Source organism: Echinops telfairi, unplaced genomic scaffold (genome assembly GCF_000313985.2).
Source record: "Echinops telfairi isolate 266 unplaced genomic scaffold, ASM31398v2 ScPeMD7_2;HRSCAF=8, whole genome shotgun sequence".
Lineage (NCBI taxonomy): Eukaryota > Metazoa > Chordata > Mammalia > Afrosoricida > Tenrecidae > Echinops > Echinops telfairi.
The window spans coordinates 18,818,459-18,837,333 of NW_022103898.1; the positions used below are offsets into that span (position 1 = coordinate 18,818,459).

General features: G+C 52.0%; 1 protein-coding gene across 1 annotated transcript in view; it reads right to left on the reverse strand.

Moving 5' to 3' along the window:
• The window catches only part of BTBD11 (BTB domain containing 11), a 198,419-nt gene that overhangs the window by 27,058 nt on the left and 152,486 nt on the right, over positions 1 to 18,875 (reverse strand). The window contains exons 6-11 of the mRNA XM_045291152.1: positions 18,702 to 18,791; positions 16,449 to 16,550; positions 14,516 to 14,609; positions 14,248 to 14,383; positions 13,312 to 13,532; positions 10,892 to 11,070 (exon numbers count right to left, since the gene is read on the reverse strand). Coding sequence (XP_045147087.1) covers positions 10,892 to 11,070; positions 13,312 to 13,532; positions 14,248 to 14,383; positions 14,516 to 14,609; positions 16,449 to 16,550; positions 18,702 to 18,791 — 822 coding nt within the window. The remainder of the gene's footprint in view (positions 1 to 10,891; positions 11,071 to 13,311; positions 13,533 to 14,247; positions 14,384 to 14,515; positions 14,610 to 16,448; positions 16,551 to 18,701; positions 18,792 to 18,875) is intronic.

Here is an 18,875-nt window from a genome sequence, read left to right on the forward strand (position 1 = left end):
TTATAAGAAGGCAATTAAAAGGAGCAGGAGGGGGGAAGGGGAAGGAAGAGGTGGCACAGAGAAAACAAAAATGCAGATCTAAGCCAAACAAACACCAATGATTGCATTAGATGTCAATGGTCTACACGGACCAATCAAAAGACAGCGATGGATAGAATGGATAAAAATCCCAACACTATGCATCCTGGTGGTGCGATGGTTACAAATTGGGTTGCTAAACACATGGTCAGTAGTTCAAGGCCACCAGCTGCTCTTTGGGAGAACAATGAGGTTTTCTATTCTCATCAGGATTTACAGGCTTGGAAACCTATAGGGGCAGTTCTGTTCTGTTCTATGGGGTCACCAGGATCCCTTCAAGTATTAGGATATGCTGTTTTGGGGATGTGCTGCTGGGTTAGTTCTGACTCACGGAGACCTTATGTACAACAGAACAAAACGCAGGCTGACCCTGCACCATCCTGGCCTGGTTCGGCTTCTTTCTATTCATTGGGTTTTCTGACAGTGTTTCAGCGCCATCCATGGGGTTGTCGGTGGTGACTTCCTCTGAGGTTGGCAGCCTTGGCCTCCTTTCCTCGTTGTCCGTTCTTCGTCTGGAAGCTCTGCTGAAACGGCTTCATCCTGGATGGCCTTGCTGGCGTGTGAAATGCCAGTGCCATCGCTTCCAGCACCACAGCCATCCTCCAGTCACTACAGAATGACAAACTGACAGACAGTCGCTGCCCACGTGATGATATAGGCATGTGGAAAATAAAAGATGAGAAAAGGTGTAGGATAAAAACATCAATCCACAGGAAGGAGCGATTATAATGTAGATGTTAGAACAAGGAACGTTACCAGCACAGAGGCACACTGTATAGTGATAAAAGGGTCAATCCACCAACAAGGTGATAAGTGTACGCATCAAACCACCGAATTTCAAAGAGATGAAGCCAAAAACTGAAAGGACAAATAGACAAATCTACTGTTTTTCTGGGGACTTCACCCCTCTTTCAACAACTGTTAGATCAACGAGGTTAAACAAAATCTGTAGGCTGTAGAGCCGGACAACCATCAACCAGGAAGATACTGTTGAGATTTATAGAACTCTGTCTAACCATAGTGAAATACACATTCTTTCCAAGAGTCTGTGGTGGAAGACATATCAGACCCTGGGCTATAAAACAAATCTCAAAAATTAAAAGCGATTGAAATCATACAGAGGATGTTCTCTAACCACAATGGAATCAAACTAGAAATCAATAACAACAACAACACAAGGAAAATCTCCCGACATTTGGACACTAAAGAATGCACTTTTAAATAATCCATGGGTCAATGTGGAAGTCTCCAGGGAAAGGGAAAAGACATTGAATTGAAAATGTATCAAACTATGTGGAGCACAGCTGAGCAATGGTCAGAGGGGCATTAGGAAGAGATGCATAGAGAAGAAGAAAAGTCTCAAACCAGTATGCTAAGCTTCCTCCTCAAGAACTTAGAAAAAAGCGAAGCAAAATAAACGCAAAGGACATAGAAGGAAGGAAAACATAAACAATAGAGATGAAACCGATGAAATAGAAACCAAGAAAAATAGAGTATATAAAACAGAGCTATTTCTTTGAAAATATCAGTGAAACAGACATATTTCTGGGGAAAGAAAAGAGGGAGACCTACATGCGTGCCATCAGGGGTGAAAGGCATAAAAGGGCATCAAGAGCCCATGACAAACGTGGGAAACAGCTCTGGCCCAGTTTTTCAAAATTCCAGCACAATCTACACCAACTCGCTCCACATGAAATAGGTAAGCTGAAGAACTCCATTCACGACTAAGGATGTTGAATTCATAAAAACAACAACAACAACAACAACAACAACAACAACAACAACAGAACCCAGCTCTCCCTGGACATCTTCAGATGGCGCCACTGCGGAGTTGTATCACATGTTTAAACAAGAAGTAACACTTGTTTGTATATCGCTCTTCCATAAAATGAAACATTCTTGAGTGGGGACTTTCCAAATCATTTTAGGATATAAGTATTATGATCTTGATACCAGAAGCAGAAAGCTATTACGAAAATAAAAAGTAAAATCAGCTACAGAGCAGTATATCTTGTGAATACAGACATACAAATCTTTATCAAAACATTAGCAAATATCATTGAGCAATATGTAAAATGAATTACACATCATGAGCCAGTGGAGTTTATCCCAGGGATGCAAGGCTGTTTTCATTTTTTAAAACGAATCCATGCCCCCCACTACATGAGCAGACTAAAATGGGAAATCACATAATTATATCCGTTGATGCAGAAAAGCATTTAACAAAATTTATCATCCATTCATTATAAAATGATACCAAATAAAACCAAACAAAAAAACCAAAACAAGGGAAATCTCCCAGTTTGAAATGAAACAAAAAAACAAAACAAAACCAAAAAACCCTACAGTTAACATCTAATTTAATAATAACATTATTCTTAATGGTTAAAAAATGAATGCTTTCCCCCCGTGACAGGGGACCAGGCAAAGAAGTCCACTCTCACCATTCTTACTCAATGTAGTGTTGGAAGTAGCCAGTGCAATAAGCCAAGGAAAGGAAATAAACTACATCCACAAGGGTAAGAAAGGAAGAAATAAACTCTGTTTGTAGTGACATGATTATCTATATAGATAATCCAAAGAAATATACAAATCAGTTCCAGAATTAATAAGTGAGTCCAGCAAGTTCACAAGATTCAGATAAACATACAAAAAATCAATTCTACTTTACATGCATGTAAGAGAAATGGAAAAATATAACATCACAATTGCTCAAAACGGAAAAGAAAAGGAAACAGGTGTATATATAACAAAACATATCCAGGACTGAAGAATTCACGATCCTGATGGATCAAACAAACAAACAAACAAACAAACAAACAAAAAGATATAAATAAATGAAGGGATATATACTATGTTCATGGATTGGAAAACTTAATAAGGTATCAAATCTCCCCAGATGGATATACAGGTTTAAGGCAATTATTATCAAAATCCCAGTCTCTATATCTACACACAAGACTGTTCTAAAATTATATAGAAAGGTAAAGGAAGTAGAATGACAAACAATTTTGAAAAAGAAGAAATAAGAAGGGTCTGTCTATCCTACTCTAAGACTTCTTATAGAGCTAAAGTTATGGAGAGTGTGTTGTGCTGGCCCAAAGATACACACAGGTCAAGGGAAACGGACCAAGAACCCCCAAACAGACCCACAATGGATGTTTTTTACAAAGGTGCAAAAGAATTCAACAAAAGAAAGGTAGCCTTTGTAACACATGATGCTGGAGTATTTGCTCTAGGTGTAAAAATAAAATAAAATAAAATAAAATAAAATTTTAAAATGAACTCAAAATGAATCACAGACTTACATATAATAAGTAATACTAAAAACTGGAAGGAAAAACTAGGCTGAGTTCTTTGCGTCAACACTGAGCGCATGATCAAGGAAAGGAATAAATTGATCAACTGGATTTCATCCCAATTGAAAGCACCCTCTCTGGAAAGACCTTGTCTGGAGGGAGAAAATGTCTATTCAGATATTTAATCCTAATAGACAAAGAGCTATCAGGTAAAAGATCAAAGAACTCCCAAAAGTAAAAAAGCAAACAATCCAATTGGAATGTGAGCAAAAGACAGGAAGAGAGCCTTCACGGACCAGGGCAGGCGGATGGGGAAGACACACAGGCACCTTCAACCTCCTTCATCATTTAGAGACGTGCACGTGGAAGCCACACACATTTGCATGACTGACGTAGGCAGTAGTGGCAACAGCCAACTGGGAATGGGGAGAAGCTGAAGCAGTGTCCGTGAGATGAGAAATCCGAGCAGCCGCTGTGGAAAACTGTCAGGCAACTTCTTAATGATGGAACATGCGACTTCCACATCGTCCAGCCAATGGCCTTCGACAAACTCACCACTGCCTTCAAGCTGATTCCCACTCACAGTGACCCTGTAGAACAACGTAGAACTGCCCTCTGGGCTTCCTGAGCTGTAAATCCCTGCGGGGACAGAGAGCCTCATCTTCCTCCTGCAGAGTGGTTGCCAGTTTTGAACTGCGGTCCTTAGGAGATGCAGCCCAACGTGGAACCCACTACCCCACAAGGGCTCTGCGTGGTGACGTAAATGCTCTGTATCTTGACTGTATGTCAGTAACTTGGCTATGACGTTTACTCTAATTCTGCAAGGTGTCCCTCTGGGGAAGACTGGACAAAGGGTACCAGGGAGCTCTCTGAAGTCACTGCAGAGAGGGCAGTGAACCCATGGCCACTAAGTTGATTTCAGCTCATAGCAACTCTACAGACCGCCCCGTCGGCTTCCCATGGCTGCAGGTCTCTATGAAAGCTCACGGGGGCGGTGTTCTCCGGCAGAGTGGCTGGAGCCTGTGAACCTCCAACCTCAAGGTTAGCAACTGAGCGCTTAACCATTGCCCTACCGGGGCTGCTTAAACAGCCAGCAAACAAGTGACACCAGCCTTGAGAGGAGGAGGAATATTTGTGACCCTTTGGTTGAGGGGAGGAGTCTTTATAAAGGGCTACTGCATTTACCTGCTAATCGAAAGGCTGGCGTTTGCCCGGGGCACCTTGGGAAAAAGGCCTGGGGAATCTACTTGTGTGGAACCAGCTACTGAAAACCCCACTGAGCACACCTGGGGATGGCCACAGGTCAAAACTGGCTCAGGGAGTTAAGGGGGAAAGTATTGGTAGGTGTGGTACAGGGATCAGAACTAAGGCCAAATAAGTCATTATGAGGATGCTTCCAACCATTTGTAAATGGTTGGTTCTTGTCCCAGAATATAAACATAGCCTGTATTAAAGCTTAAATTCTGAGCACCTGCTTTTCAGAAGGCCACGGAAAACAAGGAGGGGCTAAGCTTCCATGGAATTCCTTCTGACCATTGACTGCGAACAGTTTTGCCTCCTGGCTCTGCACTGGAAAGTGGATTGCCTCCCCCTCTTCCCCTCCTCCATTCGCAGTCCCTGGCCCCATCCAGAGAGGGCCAGCTTCCCTTAAAGCAGCGGTTCTCAACCTTCCTCAAGCTGCATCCCTTTCATACAGTTCTTCATGTGGTGGTGACCCCCCAACCATAACATTATCTATGTTGCTACATCATCACTGTAATTTTACTTCTGTTATGAATCATGAAGTAAAAATATCTGATATGCAGGATGTTATTTTCATTGTTACAAACTGAACATAATGAAAGCATAGTGATTCATCACAAAACAATATGTAATTATATATTGCGAAATATTTATTTCTAATGACAAATCAATGAAATTTTGTCTTGAAGCATGGTGTAGCGTGGTAGGTGGGCATATCTGCATGGGGGCGGACCCGCCTGGAGACGGATAGAGGGGTGGTGTCTTGGTTCCTAAGACCATCGGGAATGTGTGTTTGTCGATGGCCTTAGGCGACCCTTGTGAAAGGGTCCTTCGACCCCCTAAGGGGTCACGACCCACAGGATGAGAACTGCTGCAGTTTTAAGCCTATGGATTTAGGGTAGAGGAGCCCTGGTGGTGGACTGGTGGGGTTACTGGTTGGGCTTCCCCATCGCAAGGTCGGCAGATTGAAACTACCAGCCAGGAGGCGTTCTACTTCCGGAAAGGGTGACTGTCTTGGAAACCCACGGGGGCAGTTCTACTCTGTCCTGTCGGGTCTCGATGAGTCAGGATCTTGATGGCAGTGAGTTTGGGTTTGAGATTTTGGTTACTGATAATAATCCCGTTTCACCAGTAGGGGTCGCCACAGAACCCTCTGAAAGCTGAAACTCCAAGGCCAAGCGCTGTCCCGTCCCTACCTGGCTCCCCGCCCCTTCCCCACCCTCCAGGACCAGGACTGCTGCCAGGCCCGGGAGCTGGTTCTAGTCCACTTTCCTTCCCCGCCTCCCAGCTGCTGCCAGAGCTGTTGGTGACACTGGCACTGACCTGCCCTACTCTCTAGCTGTCAGACACTGATGACTGGCCCTGAAGTCTCCGGTCTCCTTCTGCTGAGCCATTGCACACCTGCTTCCCTGGGGCTCCCAGACTCCGGAGACCCGGCGGGCTCCGTCGTCTTGGGCTCCCATGAGCACAACTTCTGTTCATTCTGGTTCATTTCTACCCCATGTATACGGATTCAGAATCTCTCTGCCCCCACCCTTTAAAAAAACAAACAAAAAACCCAAGACCCCAAGTGACTCTTGTGTTCATAAGACCATGTTGAAATGTAGATGCAAGGATCTTCAAAAAGTTCGTGGAACTGTTTTAGATTTGTTAATTCCGTTTTGAAAGCCCCTTTGTATCTCTGGACCAAACCAAACTCACTTTCATTGAGCTGAGTTCTGCCTCACAGTGACTAAGGGACAGGATTAGTTGTGGGTTCCCACTGACAGCCACCCTCCCACACAACGGAAGGAAACTGCCTGGTCCCGCCAGCTCAAAGCTGCTCCTGTGCTTGAGCCCATCGCGCAGCCACCGTGTCAATCCACCTCGTTGACGGGCTTCCTTCTCCACTGGCCCTCTACTTGACCAAGCCGAGATGGAAAGGCAGATTCTCAGCACGGAGCCTAACTGGAATGAACCAGTTCAAAGCCCTGACTCCCTTGTAAAACATTACCACCCCCACCCCCCCACCGTTGCTGCCAAGCCCATTCTGACTCCTGGTCACCCCATGTGTCAGAGCAGAACTGTGCCCCATGGGGTATTCAAGGACTGCCCCAAAGCAGGTTGCCAGGCCTTTCTTCTGAGGGACTTCAAGGTGACCTCAAAATTCCAACCTTGCAGGGAGCCTTTGAGTACATGAACTATCTCTACCCTCCAGGGATGGTGTCCAATGACCTCCGTGGGGTGTGGGAGGGCACCCATTCTGATTGCCACACCATTGGCGGTGACAAAGGATTCCAGCATCACACCTTCATGATGGGAGAGTGGTTAGCACCATCTCTGCCATGGAGTTGATGCCGACTCATGGTGACCCCATAGGACGAGGTAGAACTGCCCCCCCTCCTGGGTTTCTGAGACTGTAACTCTTTCTTTGGGAGCAGAAAGCCTGGTCTTTCTCCCAAGGAGCAGCTGGTGGTTTCAAAGTGCCGCCGGGGTCCCAGTCTGACGCAGAACCCCTATGCCGCCAGGGGTCCTGTAGATTCTTACACCATGGAGTCGGGCTCTAAGGAGTATCCTACACCTATTAAAATGTGTAGGTGCCAACAGGTCAGGGCTCCAGGAGTGATGAAGTACAGCGTCAGAAGTCCATAGCGTGATTCCCACTTTGGGGAGCGGTGGCTGGGGTAGGCTGCCAGGTGTTCAAACTCCCTCCCTCCCAACAAGTCCGTTAGGATGCATAGCAATCCCATGGGTTTCTGAGACTGTCCATCTTTACGGGGCAGAAAGCATCTCACCCCTCTCTCTCCCACTCCCTCTTCCTCTCCCAGCTTCCCCGCAGCAGTGGGTGGTTTCAAACTGCGGACCTTGTGGTTAGCAGCCCAATGTGTAAACACTATGCTACCAGAGATCCTTCATGCCCCATTTCTTGGTCTGGTGCTGTGTACACAGGGGCACATGACTGTGTGAAAATTCATCAGCAGTGTGGGACTACTTGGTGCGCCAGGCAAGCAGGAGCTCACTTGTGCATACTTACTACTCTGTAGTGAACAGTCTCACTTTTTCTCCCCACCTCCTCAGAGATTCTGCTTTGAAGGCTGGCTGGCCTCTGTCTCTCTCCCAGCCCCACAGCCCCTTCCTACATTATCAAAGCCTTTTTTCAAGTTTACCATCCCTAACAGGGGAGGGGTTGAGTATGTGGTGGAAAATATGCGAAGCTATGCACTGTGGGTTAATAAGAACGCACAAGGCAGTCTTGCTTATTGGACAATCTGCCCCGTGTGCATTAGCTCAACCCCATGGCTTGGTTGCTTTTGTAGGTGTATTTTAGACTACACAATAGTAGACTTAAAACAAGTCACAGATTCAATTTACTTTATACAAAGGACATCTCAGTCATGTCTGGAATTTCCACGAAAGCCCCCCAAAGACGGAGAAGCGCATGTGAGAGAATGGCAGACCCCAGGAGCAGACCGGCCAATGCCTGCCGCAAAGATGGATGTGAAAGCCTTTTTATTTTTATAAAATGAAAATAAAGAGACTGGGGAGAGTTGGCTTTGAAATGCTTCCAGCAGGTTTGGCACATCAGGGAATCACCGAGGCTCATTACTCGAGGGCCGGCACACCTGCTCCCACTTTGGGACTCCATGGGGCTTGACATCAGGCACAGCCCCAGCCCCCAGGGGGGCCAGCGCCTTCCCAGGCTCCCTGTGGACAGAGGCCCGGTACTCTGGGCTCAAATGGGGGGTGGCGGGGGCTGGAGGCAGCTCCATGTGCCTGCTTCACTCTTAGTAGGCAGACCCTCGGTGGCGCTTGGCCTCGGGGGCCCGCTCTGCCTGTTGGCTCAGAGGCCAATTTCCCCTGAGCTTTCCCAGGCCCCCTCTTCTCAGAAGGAGCTCTAGATGTGCCGTAGTTAAGAGCTAGTCTGCTGATGGAGAGGGTGGTGGGAAAAACCCACCCGAGGCTCTGTAAGAGAAAGACACAACCCCGCCGCCTGCCATCTGTGAAGGTTCCCCAAAACCCCAAACTTACTGCCGACTCAGCGCACTGCCCCGGTGAGTTTCTGAGATGGTAACTCTTTAGAGGAGTAGAAAGCTCTGTCTCTCTCCCATGGAGCTGCTGGTGGTTTCGAACTGCGGATCGCAGCCCAGCGCATCGCCACTAGGCCACCAGGGCTCCCCAGTAAAGGTCACCGCCAAGAAAACCCACGGGGCAGTTTCCCTCTGACACTGGCTCGCTGTGAGCGAACGGACTCCCCAAGCGCACAACCACAGTGTCGTACAGGACCCTGGAGGCACAGCAGAAGAGGGAGGGGGTGCTACAGAGCAACCCTGTTCTTCGGTAACAACGGTGTGACCTCTAGCAGGGGCCTCGGGCTCCCCGTCAGCTACATGGGGCCAAGAAAAGTCCCCACTCCAATGGGATCCCACGGATCCCACGAGTGAACGCCGGAAAGCAGCTGAGAACAGGGCCAGGTGCGCACGGACGTGTGTGGGTCCTATCCTCCCGGTCTCTGAGACTGGTCATCGACCCCATGGAGAGGCAGTACCTGTTTGATTTTTTTTTTTTTTTTGCTGACCCTCAACCTTACCAAGTATGATGTCGTTCTCAACCTCAGTGGATTTTTCTGTAAACTTTATTATTTTATCGCAAAGCCACCTTAACTGCTAGTGCCCAGCCTCAAAAGCCACACTCACTGCCATCGAGCCGAGGCCGACTCAGAGTGACCCTATAGGACAGGGCAGAACTGCCCGCGTGGGTTTCTGAGACCGTAACTGTTTACAGGAGTAGAAAGTCGTTATCCAGAGGAGCGGCTGCTGGTTTGGAACTGCTGACCATGCAGGTTAGCAGCCCCACGTGTAACCACTATGCCACCCGGACTCCTCCTTAGCCTTCTAGGAATATGCATATTGACACACGTGAGCCAGACTAATGAAAAATATTTTTGTGATTATAACTACAGGGGGGTGGGGCCGCTGCGGTTTTCCATAAAAAGGAACCCAGTTCTGCTCTGTGCAGTGAAATCTTCCGGACGGCTGTTTCGGCGTCATCTTTGTGGGGCCCACCTCCCTGCAGTCCCCTCCTCACTGGCTCTGGCTCCTCCGGGCTGGGTGGGGGTGGGTGGGGGTAGGTGTTGGCAGGCATGAGAAGGAGGCCAGGGATGGAGTATGTGAAACATCCTGGCTTTTCTACCTGAAAAACCTAACCTGGGGTTCCAGATCCTCGGCAGGGAGGGTCCTCTTGATCCCGGGAGCGCTTCACGATGCCCTCTCCCTGGTGGGTTCCTACCTGCTCACCCCCAGGTCTGTTCTCATCCCCCGCACACAGGTGATGCTTGCCCTTCTCTCCCTCCCTGCTGAGCTCCCACCCCTGTCACAGCTGGGACCGCCCTCTGATGCAGCACCGCTTTTGAACAGCCTCCTGTGTTCCTGGAGCACCTGGGTTAGGTCTCCCCACCTGGGTTAGGTCTCCCCACCTGGGTTAGGTCTCCCCAGCTTCAGTGCTTCTTCGTTGGTGGGAAAGATAACATCTTAGGCCACATGTACCTGAGAGCTATGGGGCACCATCACCAGTGGCCGAGGTGCTGGCTCCCAGCAGCTGCCTGCGTATCAAAGAACTGTTCTCCCTGGGGCCCTCCAATGGCTGATTTTTCAGAAGCAAGCCCTCCTCTGGGGGGTTTCTAACCTCTAGTCCATGAACTATGTGCCCCCCAGGGACTCCGGGGACAGAAGACACTACAGTCAAACCCACTGCCATCCAGTTGACTGTGCCCCATCAAACCCCAACATACCCTCACTCACTGCTGTCCCCGGTCGATGCTGACTCACAGTGACCCGACAGGACAGGATATAGAACTGCCCCTGTGAGTTTCCACTACTGTAACTTTGTATGGGTCTAGACAACCCCGTCTTCCTCCCTCAGAGCAGCTGGGGGTTTAGAACTGCCGATCTTGTTGTTAGCTGTACCAACACATAACCACTATGCCAGAGGGATTCCGAGTCTATAAATCTTTACCAGAGCAGACAGCTGCCTCTTTCTCCCTCGGGGCGGCTGGGGGTTTAGAACTGTGGACCTCGCCGTTCGCAGTACGACGAATGACCCACTCCATATGTCACCACATTATGAGCCTCCTTCCTGGGCCACAATAGATGCTTAGCAGAACTGCAGGCCCCACAGATGATACGATACGGTGCCCAGGTACGTGGGGTCCACCGCGGGCACAGGGCCCATTTAGACCTGTGCTTGTCCAGCCTTGCTCTCCCCCTGCAACCTCAAGGGCGCCAGACCCCTCGTACCTTGCTGGCTTTCAAGATCTCGAACATCAGGGGCAGGCCTTGGGTGATGAGCTCCTCCGTGTACTCCTCCTCCTGGATGGTCTTAAACTCTTTCAGCAAGCACTGGATGAGGGGCCGCCGGTGCTGCTGGAAGGCAACCCGCAGGGACTCCAGCCACGTGTGCAGAGTCCACGGGACACCTGGAAGGGTCGCAGGAGACCGGGAGGGGACAGGGAGGGGAAGGGCAGGGGAAACAGCCAGAAGGGAAAGTGTGGTTTTGGAAACTTGGCTTTGTTCCAGGACACGGTCAAATGAAGAAGCTCAAAGGGGCTGGTTGTGTACCGATGGCGCCAGTGTGGGGGTTCCCCACCCCCCCCGCCCCGCCCCCGCAAGACTTGCACCAGTTCAAATGCAAGGTTGTGATCCCACGGCCATTAGGACGGATGACGGACGGCGTTTTGCACCCTAAGATCGAGCCGGGACTCCAACTCGGTCATCTGCAGGGCACACCCTCCTGGGGTCTGACTTGGTTCCTTTCTGTTTCCTTTACTTTTGGGGGAGACAGGAGCTCAATGAATGGAAGGGCCCTGCCCCGGACATGGCGGCTCATCCCGGCCAGATGAGGGTTTCCGGCTGGGGAGGCCCCTCCACTGACGCCCCAGTTGTCTGCTTCGCTCCCACGGATATTTACATTGGAGGGAGCCGCCAAGGCAGACTGTCGTGGCTTCTGGTGGAAACAAAAGTTCCTCCTGCAGTCACTACACTGGGTGGGTCTTCCTCTGTGAGAGCCACCTCTCCAGCAGCCGATGGCTGCCATTTGCTCCTCTCCTCTCCAGGGTAGACCCAGGTGAGAGAGCACACATCTCCTGCCCGTTCAAACGAGGAGATGGGGCCACTGGCGGTGGCGAAAATGCTGAATGTGAAAGAGCCACCTCCCACAGAGGCTGGATGCCTAAGCAGTGTGGGCTGGTAGGCCCCTCCCCTGAGACCCCTGGTGGGGGTGGGGGTGGGGGCTTCACCCCCTACCCCTGCTCCCAGGTTAGGGCTGAGGCTAGGTCCTGTGCTAACTTCATTAGCCCCAGGCCCCCAGGGTCCCGGGCACACCCAAGAGAAGCTCTGGGGCCCCAGGGCACGGCCACGCTCCATGGGGTGGGGTGCTCCGAGGCAGCGATCCCCAGCGATCCCCCCAGGATGATTGTTAAATATAAAGATTTCCAGCCTGTAGCCAGCCAGACCCGCGACAGCAGAGCCTCTGGAGGCAGGGCCTGGCAATCTGCATTCCACATGAGTGCCCTGGGTGACTAGGGCTCCCGACCCTGGGGTCTTGAGTGTGGGAGTCAGTGAGGGCCGATTTGGGGGGCTGGCAGGGGGCTGCTGCCTCTGGAATCATGTGGGTGCTGTAGCCTGAAATGGCCCCAACCTGTCAATGGGCCCTGGTGGGGTGCATGTGCTTGCGCGCATGTATGTGTGTGTATGAGTGGTGGGTGTATGTATGTGTGTGTATACGCACATTTATGTTGGAGTATGTATGTGTATCTGTATCTGTGTATATAAGTGCATGTATGTACCTGTTTGTGTGTGCATGCATTTGTGCATATGTATATAGATACATGCATGCACACATGCATGTATATGTGTGTGCACACATGTCTGTGTATGTTATGTTTACACATATATATGTGAGCCCTGGTGGCATAGTGGGTTACCAGTTGGGCTGCTAACTGCAAGGTCAGCAGTTTGAAACTGCCAGCCACTCTGCAGAGAAAGATGAGGCTTTCGACTTCTATAAAGATTTAGTCTGAGCAACATCACAGGGGCAGTTCTGCCCTGTCCTACAGAGATGCTGAGTCGGAAGCAACTCGATGGCAGTGACCTTGTTTTGGTGTATATGTGTACATGCGTGTGTATATTTGTGTGCATACAAGTCAGTGTGCGTGTGCATGTCTCTGCACATAAAGGTGTGTGCATGTGCATATGCATGCATCTGAACTGGTGTGAACGCGCATGTGGAGGTGCCTGTGTATAAAGGTGTGTACATATATGTGTGTCTGTGTATTTAGGCATTTGTGTTTACATGCATGCACATGCATGTCTGTGAGCATATATAGTCATCTGTGTATACAGGTATACATATGTATATGCACACATGTGTATGCACACGTGCCTGTGTATGTAGGGGTGGACATTCATGTGTGTGTATATGTACATAACATGTTCACACAGGTGTCTATGTATGTGTCTGTGCGGATATGCGTGTACACATACATGTGCATGCGCACGTACGTGCATGTGTGCCTGCGTACCTACTCATATCTGTATACAGGCTGTACATGTATCTATATAGGCATGCACATCTGTGCGTGTGTCTATATGCGGCTGTGCATATGTCCTAGGTCCGGGGCTGCGGCACGTGCCCGGCGGTGGAGGGCGCCCGGACTGACCTATGCTCCTGATATCAATTGTGACATCCACGTAACCATGCTCAGCGCTGTGATACATGGCCTCCCTCAGGGCTCTCAGTTTGGCCTTGCTGTTGCGGCTGGCGCACAGGGGGGGCGGGGCGGTCTCGGCCAGGTCAGTCCCCTCGGCCAGAATCTCCTCCAGGGACAGGATATCACTCTTCTCCTTCTCTGGCTGCGCGAGCAGTTTGCGGAACACATTCCTGTCAATCACAAACCCAGAGAGGAAGACACTCAGAGATGCACGCGGCGGCGCTGCCGTGGGGGCGGGGCACGGGCCGGGGCGGGGCTGGTGTGCAACCAGGGTGGGGCTGTGGGGGGCACTTGGGACAGGAGATGACAAGACCAACTTGGGGGTAGGGGGGTCTCAGAGGCCTGACCCGATGGGGGTTCCATGTGGAGATGGGGGCGCTGGAGGCGATGGCCTTCTTGGAGTTAACCAATGTCCTTGAAGGCGGCAGAGCAAGGCCCCGCCCCCTGACCTGTACCCCGGGGCCCAAGAACCCCACAGAGTGGCTGTGTGATTTTTCTGGGGTCACGTGTCACCAAGGCTGGCTGGAGGGACGCGTAGAAAGGAAGTAACCAACATTAGGGGCTTTGTGATTGTCTAATGGTTCCTTCTCTCTCAATGACAGCTGACGTGCTGGACTCTGGTCAAGACTGGCCCAGCCCCATTGCGAGGGCACAGCCGGCTGAGAGGGGGCACAGCAAGTCCTTCTGCCTGCCAGCTGTCCACGGCCCACGGTGGGCCTCGGCAGAGAGCTGGCAGAGCTCTGGGCCCCTCCCGCCAGGCCTGGACCACTCTCACTGCCTCTTGGCCCGAATCTGGAGAGGCAGGTGGGTCTGGGCTAAGCCTGGGAATCTGCATCTTTAACAAGCACCGCCGGGACCTTGTGCCGCTGTCCCATCCTAGCCTACCTGTGTCCGTGGGCTGCGGCCTGGCTGAAAGAGTTCATATCCCCCTGCGGGGTGGTGGAAATTCCATTCCTGTACATGGTTCCTATCAGGGGATCCGCGCCACGCTCCAACAGCAAACTAACCAGCTCAAAATTTCCTGCAAGCCCAGAGAAGGTTTTGTGTTTTTTTTTATGAGAGAATAAAGAACGTGCACAGTCACATCCGGGGCCAGTGTGGTGAAGTCCTCCTCCCCCTCCCCCGGCTTGGGGGGAGATTCAGCGATCCTCACCTACAGAGGCTGCCAGCTGGAGGGGCGTTTCGGAATAGTTCTCCTCCCCGTGTTCCACAGAGCCCTCCACCTTGGCCCCAGCGTCCAGCAGGAGCTGCGGAGAAAGAACAGTGGTGAGACGGTTAAAGGGCCCACACACCGGCCATGCCCAGGAGCCGTCAGTAAGGGTGGCAGTGCACTAACACTGGGGGGAATTGGATGCCTTGCTCCATCCCACCCTGGGGGTCAGTGCCCACGTTCCCAGCCCTGGGTGGCAATTGTACCTTTGTGGTCCCCAGCCCGACAACCCCAGCATCCCCACTGGGGGGGCTCATTAGCAATGGCGCCTCCCAGCTCCCCGGCCAGACCTCACTGGGGGGAGTCTGCATTTTAACAAGTGCCTGGGTGGCTGTACAGCACATTGAATTTTCTAGAAGCACTGAGTGAGAAGCCGCTGTCACTACAGTGCTGGGCAATGCCCTTCTTGGGCTGGTCCCCTAACGTCACAGAGGACATCAGTGTGATCGCTTAGAATCCGGAGAGTTCCAAGAACCACCTGGCCAACCCACCCCGGGCAAGAATCTCTTCTAGAACACCCTGCATGGCTCCAAGGACAGCCTAGCAAGGGCCACATGTCCTGGCCAGGAAGATCAGGCCACAAAGCAGCGGAATGAAATGCCGAGGTTTGCCTGGAACGACTCCATTCTGTGCAGTCCCCAAGACATCTGCGCTTCTTAAAGGGAGAGAGTCCATCTCGGTTGGCACTTGCTCAGGGAACTGCTGCCAACACCACTGATGTAAAAAGGAACGGACCCTGCCATCGTTACTGTGTCTGCAGGGCTGCCATCTCTGATCAAGAGGCATGGCCAAGAGGGGGCTGCTGGCTGGGCACGCCAGGATGCTAGCTGCACCTGCACAAGGAGGTGACTTGACACCTGTTGGGTATGACTCGACTGCCCAGCGCACACGTTCCTGATGTAAACCCCGGCGATGCCACTGCATGTTCAGAAGTGCCATCTGTGTCTCCCCCTCCCCACCAAGGCCACCATCCGACCTCCACTTGCTATTGCTTTTCTAGAAATGGACTGGGCATGATGGTCCACAGGCAGGAGCCCGCTCTCAGTGAGCTGTTGGTTTGAGTCTGTCTTCGGGATCCCCAGGACCCGGGAAACAACCAGAGAGAGCCCCACAAGACCCCAGCTTGGCAGAGATGTCCTTCTGAACCCTCACTCCTGCTCTCTATAATCCTCCGAGGCTGGACCCGATCAAAGGAGGCGCATTCCTGAGGCACCTCCAGCTCGGGGCTCGCTTAGGGTCACATCAGGTCATGAGCCTGCTTTTCTGATAAACCGAAGGCCAAGCTGGAGACCTGGCATGTACTGCGTGGTATTCTTCGAACACCCCCTCCACACAAGCCTGAAAAAGGGTGCACATCTTCTAGCGTGACCTGCCCAAAGGACCTCTTAGGAAGACATCTCACCAAACCTGGGAAGCTCGCTTTTCAGAAGACAGTGCCCATTCTAGTCCTCCTGGGTCAGAATCTCAAGAAGTGGGGGTGACTCAGATGTGTCTCGTCACTCACTGGTTGGGAGCCACTGGGGTCACACCTAAGGCGAGGTTCCAAGGTCTCGACACAGGCCAAGTCTTCTGGTCACCTTGCAACCAGTACAACGACCAAGTCCAAACGGCTGGCCAGACCTCCCCCTGGAGCAACTGGGAAGACTGTCCCAGGTTTGGCACTCCTGGGTGAGGCAGCCTGTGTGTACACGTGACTGCGTATTGGTTAAAGCCAGGCAACTGTAGAGCATTCCATAGAACATCCTCCTTCTGATGATATGAATGCGCTCTATTTCCATGCAGTTAACCAATAGGAGTCTTGGAGGGGATTTGCATGCTGGGAGAGAAAGAGAGAGCGCGCTGGGAGGGCGGGTGTGGGTTGGGAATGCGTTAATACCTGAACTACAGGAATATGTCCATGCAACACAGCAAAGGTCAGAGCCGTCCAATGGCGGGTCTCGGGGTGGACAGATGGATATTTATGAGGAGCACTGACAACCTACAAACAAATCGAAGTTATTTTTACAATGTGACCTTGACAATACTGGCACTCGGGAATCGGGCCTCTCTGTGGTGAGGTATGTTGGCTGGAGATGTAGAAAAGGCCAGCCCAAGAGGTGCTTGGGGACCCACTGGCGACACGGGGTGGGGACTTTCCCCCTCCCGGTTGGATGCCCCAAACACCTCTCACCAGAACGGGCCACCTGTGCTGCTTGTGTTGGGAAAAGCAGACCTGGGAAGTCACCCTCCAAAGGCAGCCGCTGAAAGGTGGGGCTTGGGGGACTTTCTCCACGGGGGCAGTAAGGAAAGTTTTCAGGGATGTGGCGCCTGCTAATGCCTCCCTTGCTCCTCACCTGCCAGGAGTTCAGTGGACCAGTTTGGATCGCTTCTAAGTGGCCTTGGAGAAGCTAGAGAGAGCCACGCCCCCACTTTCCTCAAGTTACCTCTTTGTGTTTATGGGGCGTTGGAGGTTCTGAGAGGTGGGGGTGTGAAAGAGCGCCCAATACCATCCCCCTCCCAGCCCACGCCTTGACGGAACATTCTCATTGGTGGCAAACCCCCGGTCAGGTGAGATCTGCTTCACGCTTTCGAGTCAGAAAGACGGCACCAGCCGATGGAGAAATGCCATGGTTTGATCTCAGCTCCTCCCACACTGCCCTGGTGGCGGTGTCAGGCTCCTGCTGGCCTCCCAGAGGACAGGGACCCACATGCTGTTGGGCTCAGGGGACCCATCATAGATGAGCTATCTAGTGCTGGTCTTTCGGTGTGGGGGAGGGTGTCTAACATACCCCAGACCAAGAGAGAGGAGACAGAGCAGCAGAAAGTTGGGGTCCCGCATGGTCGCATCCATCCATGGCTTTCCTACTGAACAGTGACCACCAAACCCACCGCATTTGGTGATTGAGCTCTGTCAGGGAAGGGGTAGACCAGACAACACCCCACTACCATAACCTAACACCAAGAAGCCCTTGCAGGGGTCTCCGCAGTCCTTGGGGCAAGGGGGGAATCTTCATAGCTCGTCTCTTGGGGATCCGAAGCTCAGGGGGTAAATAAAAGTATGCCCCATACTTGAAACATACATGATCCACCATGGTTCTGATCTAAACCTTCTCCTGTCCGCTTTCTTCAGAGAAATAAACCCCAAACCAAACCCGCTGCTATCAGGTTGATGTTAACCCACAGTGACCCTGCCTAGGATTACCAAGACCTTCACGGAAGCAGCCAACCTCATCTTTCTCTCACAGAGCAGCTTCTGGGTTTGAACCGCCAGCCCTGAAGTGAGCAGCACAACACCTACCCCACTGCGCCACTAGGATCATCAAGCTCTCTGACTCACAGCAACAACAAAGCCCTCTGTATGAAGCCAGGCCCTGGAATCTGAAGCTAGAAGGTTGCCCGGGGTCACTGAATTAGGATGGTAGGAGGTCCACGTTCCCAGCCTCGGAGGCTGCCAACGTCTGCATGCCAGGGCGAGCGGGCCTCAAGACAGCACAGAGCAGGGCAGGCAGGTGGGATTCACCCCCGACGAGGCTGGGCCAGCGGCAAATGGATTTTAGCCGAGGACATATGCTAGGTCCTCTGGACCCTAATCTCTTCCCACAGCTCCCTGACACGGATGTGCTTTGTTCCCCCATTTTCCATGGGGGCCCCCGGGGCTGGGAGAGGAGAAGCCACTTGCCCAGGCTCCAAAGCAAGTCACCAAGGCCAGCGGTGGTTTCGGAATTTGAGAGCAAGGCAGTTGCTCTATAGCCTGTGGCCGTGTGCTGTTCACGTCACCCCACGTGGCCTCCACGCCGGGTGGTGGACCTCAGCCCAGCGCTCGGCACTTCCTCTGTATGGGATGAGGCCCAGCAGAAGGGCTGCCGGCTCAGGCGCTCTTCCTACCCTGCTTCCAGCAGGGACGGGTCAGCGGTGAGAACCAGGGGTTCTACTGCCGCGCTGGGGCAAAGCCTGGCTCCCCCCAGCTACAGCCTTCCTACTGACACACAATATGGCCGAGGGCAGCTCCTGGGGGGCTGCCCGGGCTGGGGCCTCAGCGGTTCTCACGCTGGCCACAGCCACACCAGGGACGGTGGGGTGACCTTCGTGTGAGGAAGTCCCCACTCCTTGTTTGCCTTCCCCTGGGGACTGCCACCCTCTGCACTCTCACCTCCACATTCAGGTCGGCTCCGGCATCCAGCAGCATCTGGACCATGGCCTCGTCCCCACGGACACAGGCGTACATCAGGGGGGTCATGCCCTGTGGTGAGTTGAAAAACCAGAGAACAAAAAAGGCTGACAAGGTGGCCGTGGCCCGGTGGTGACACACACTCATGCACTCACT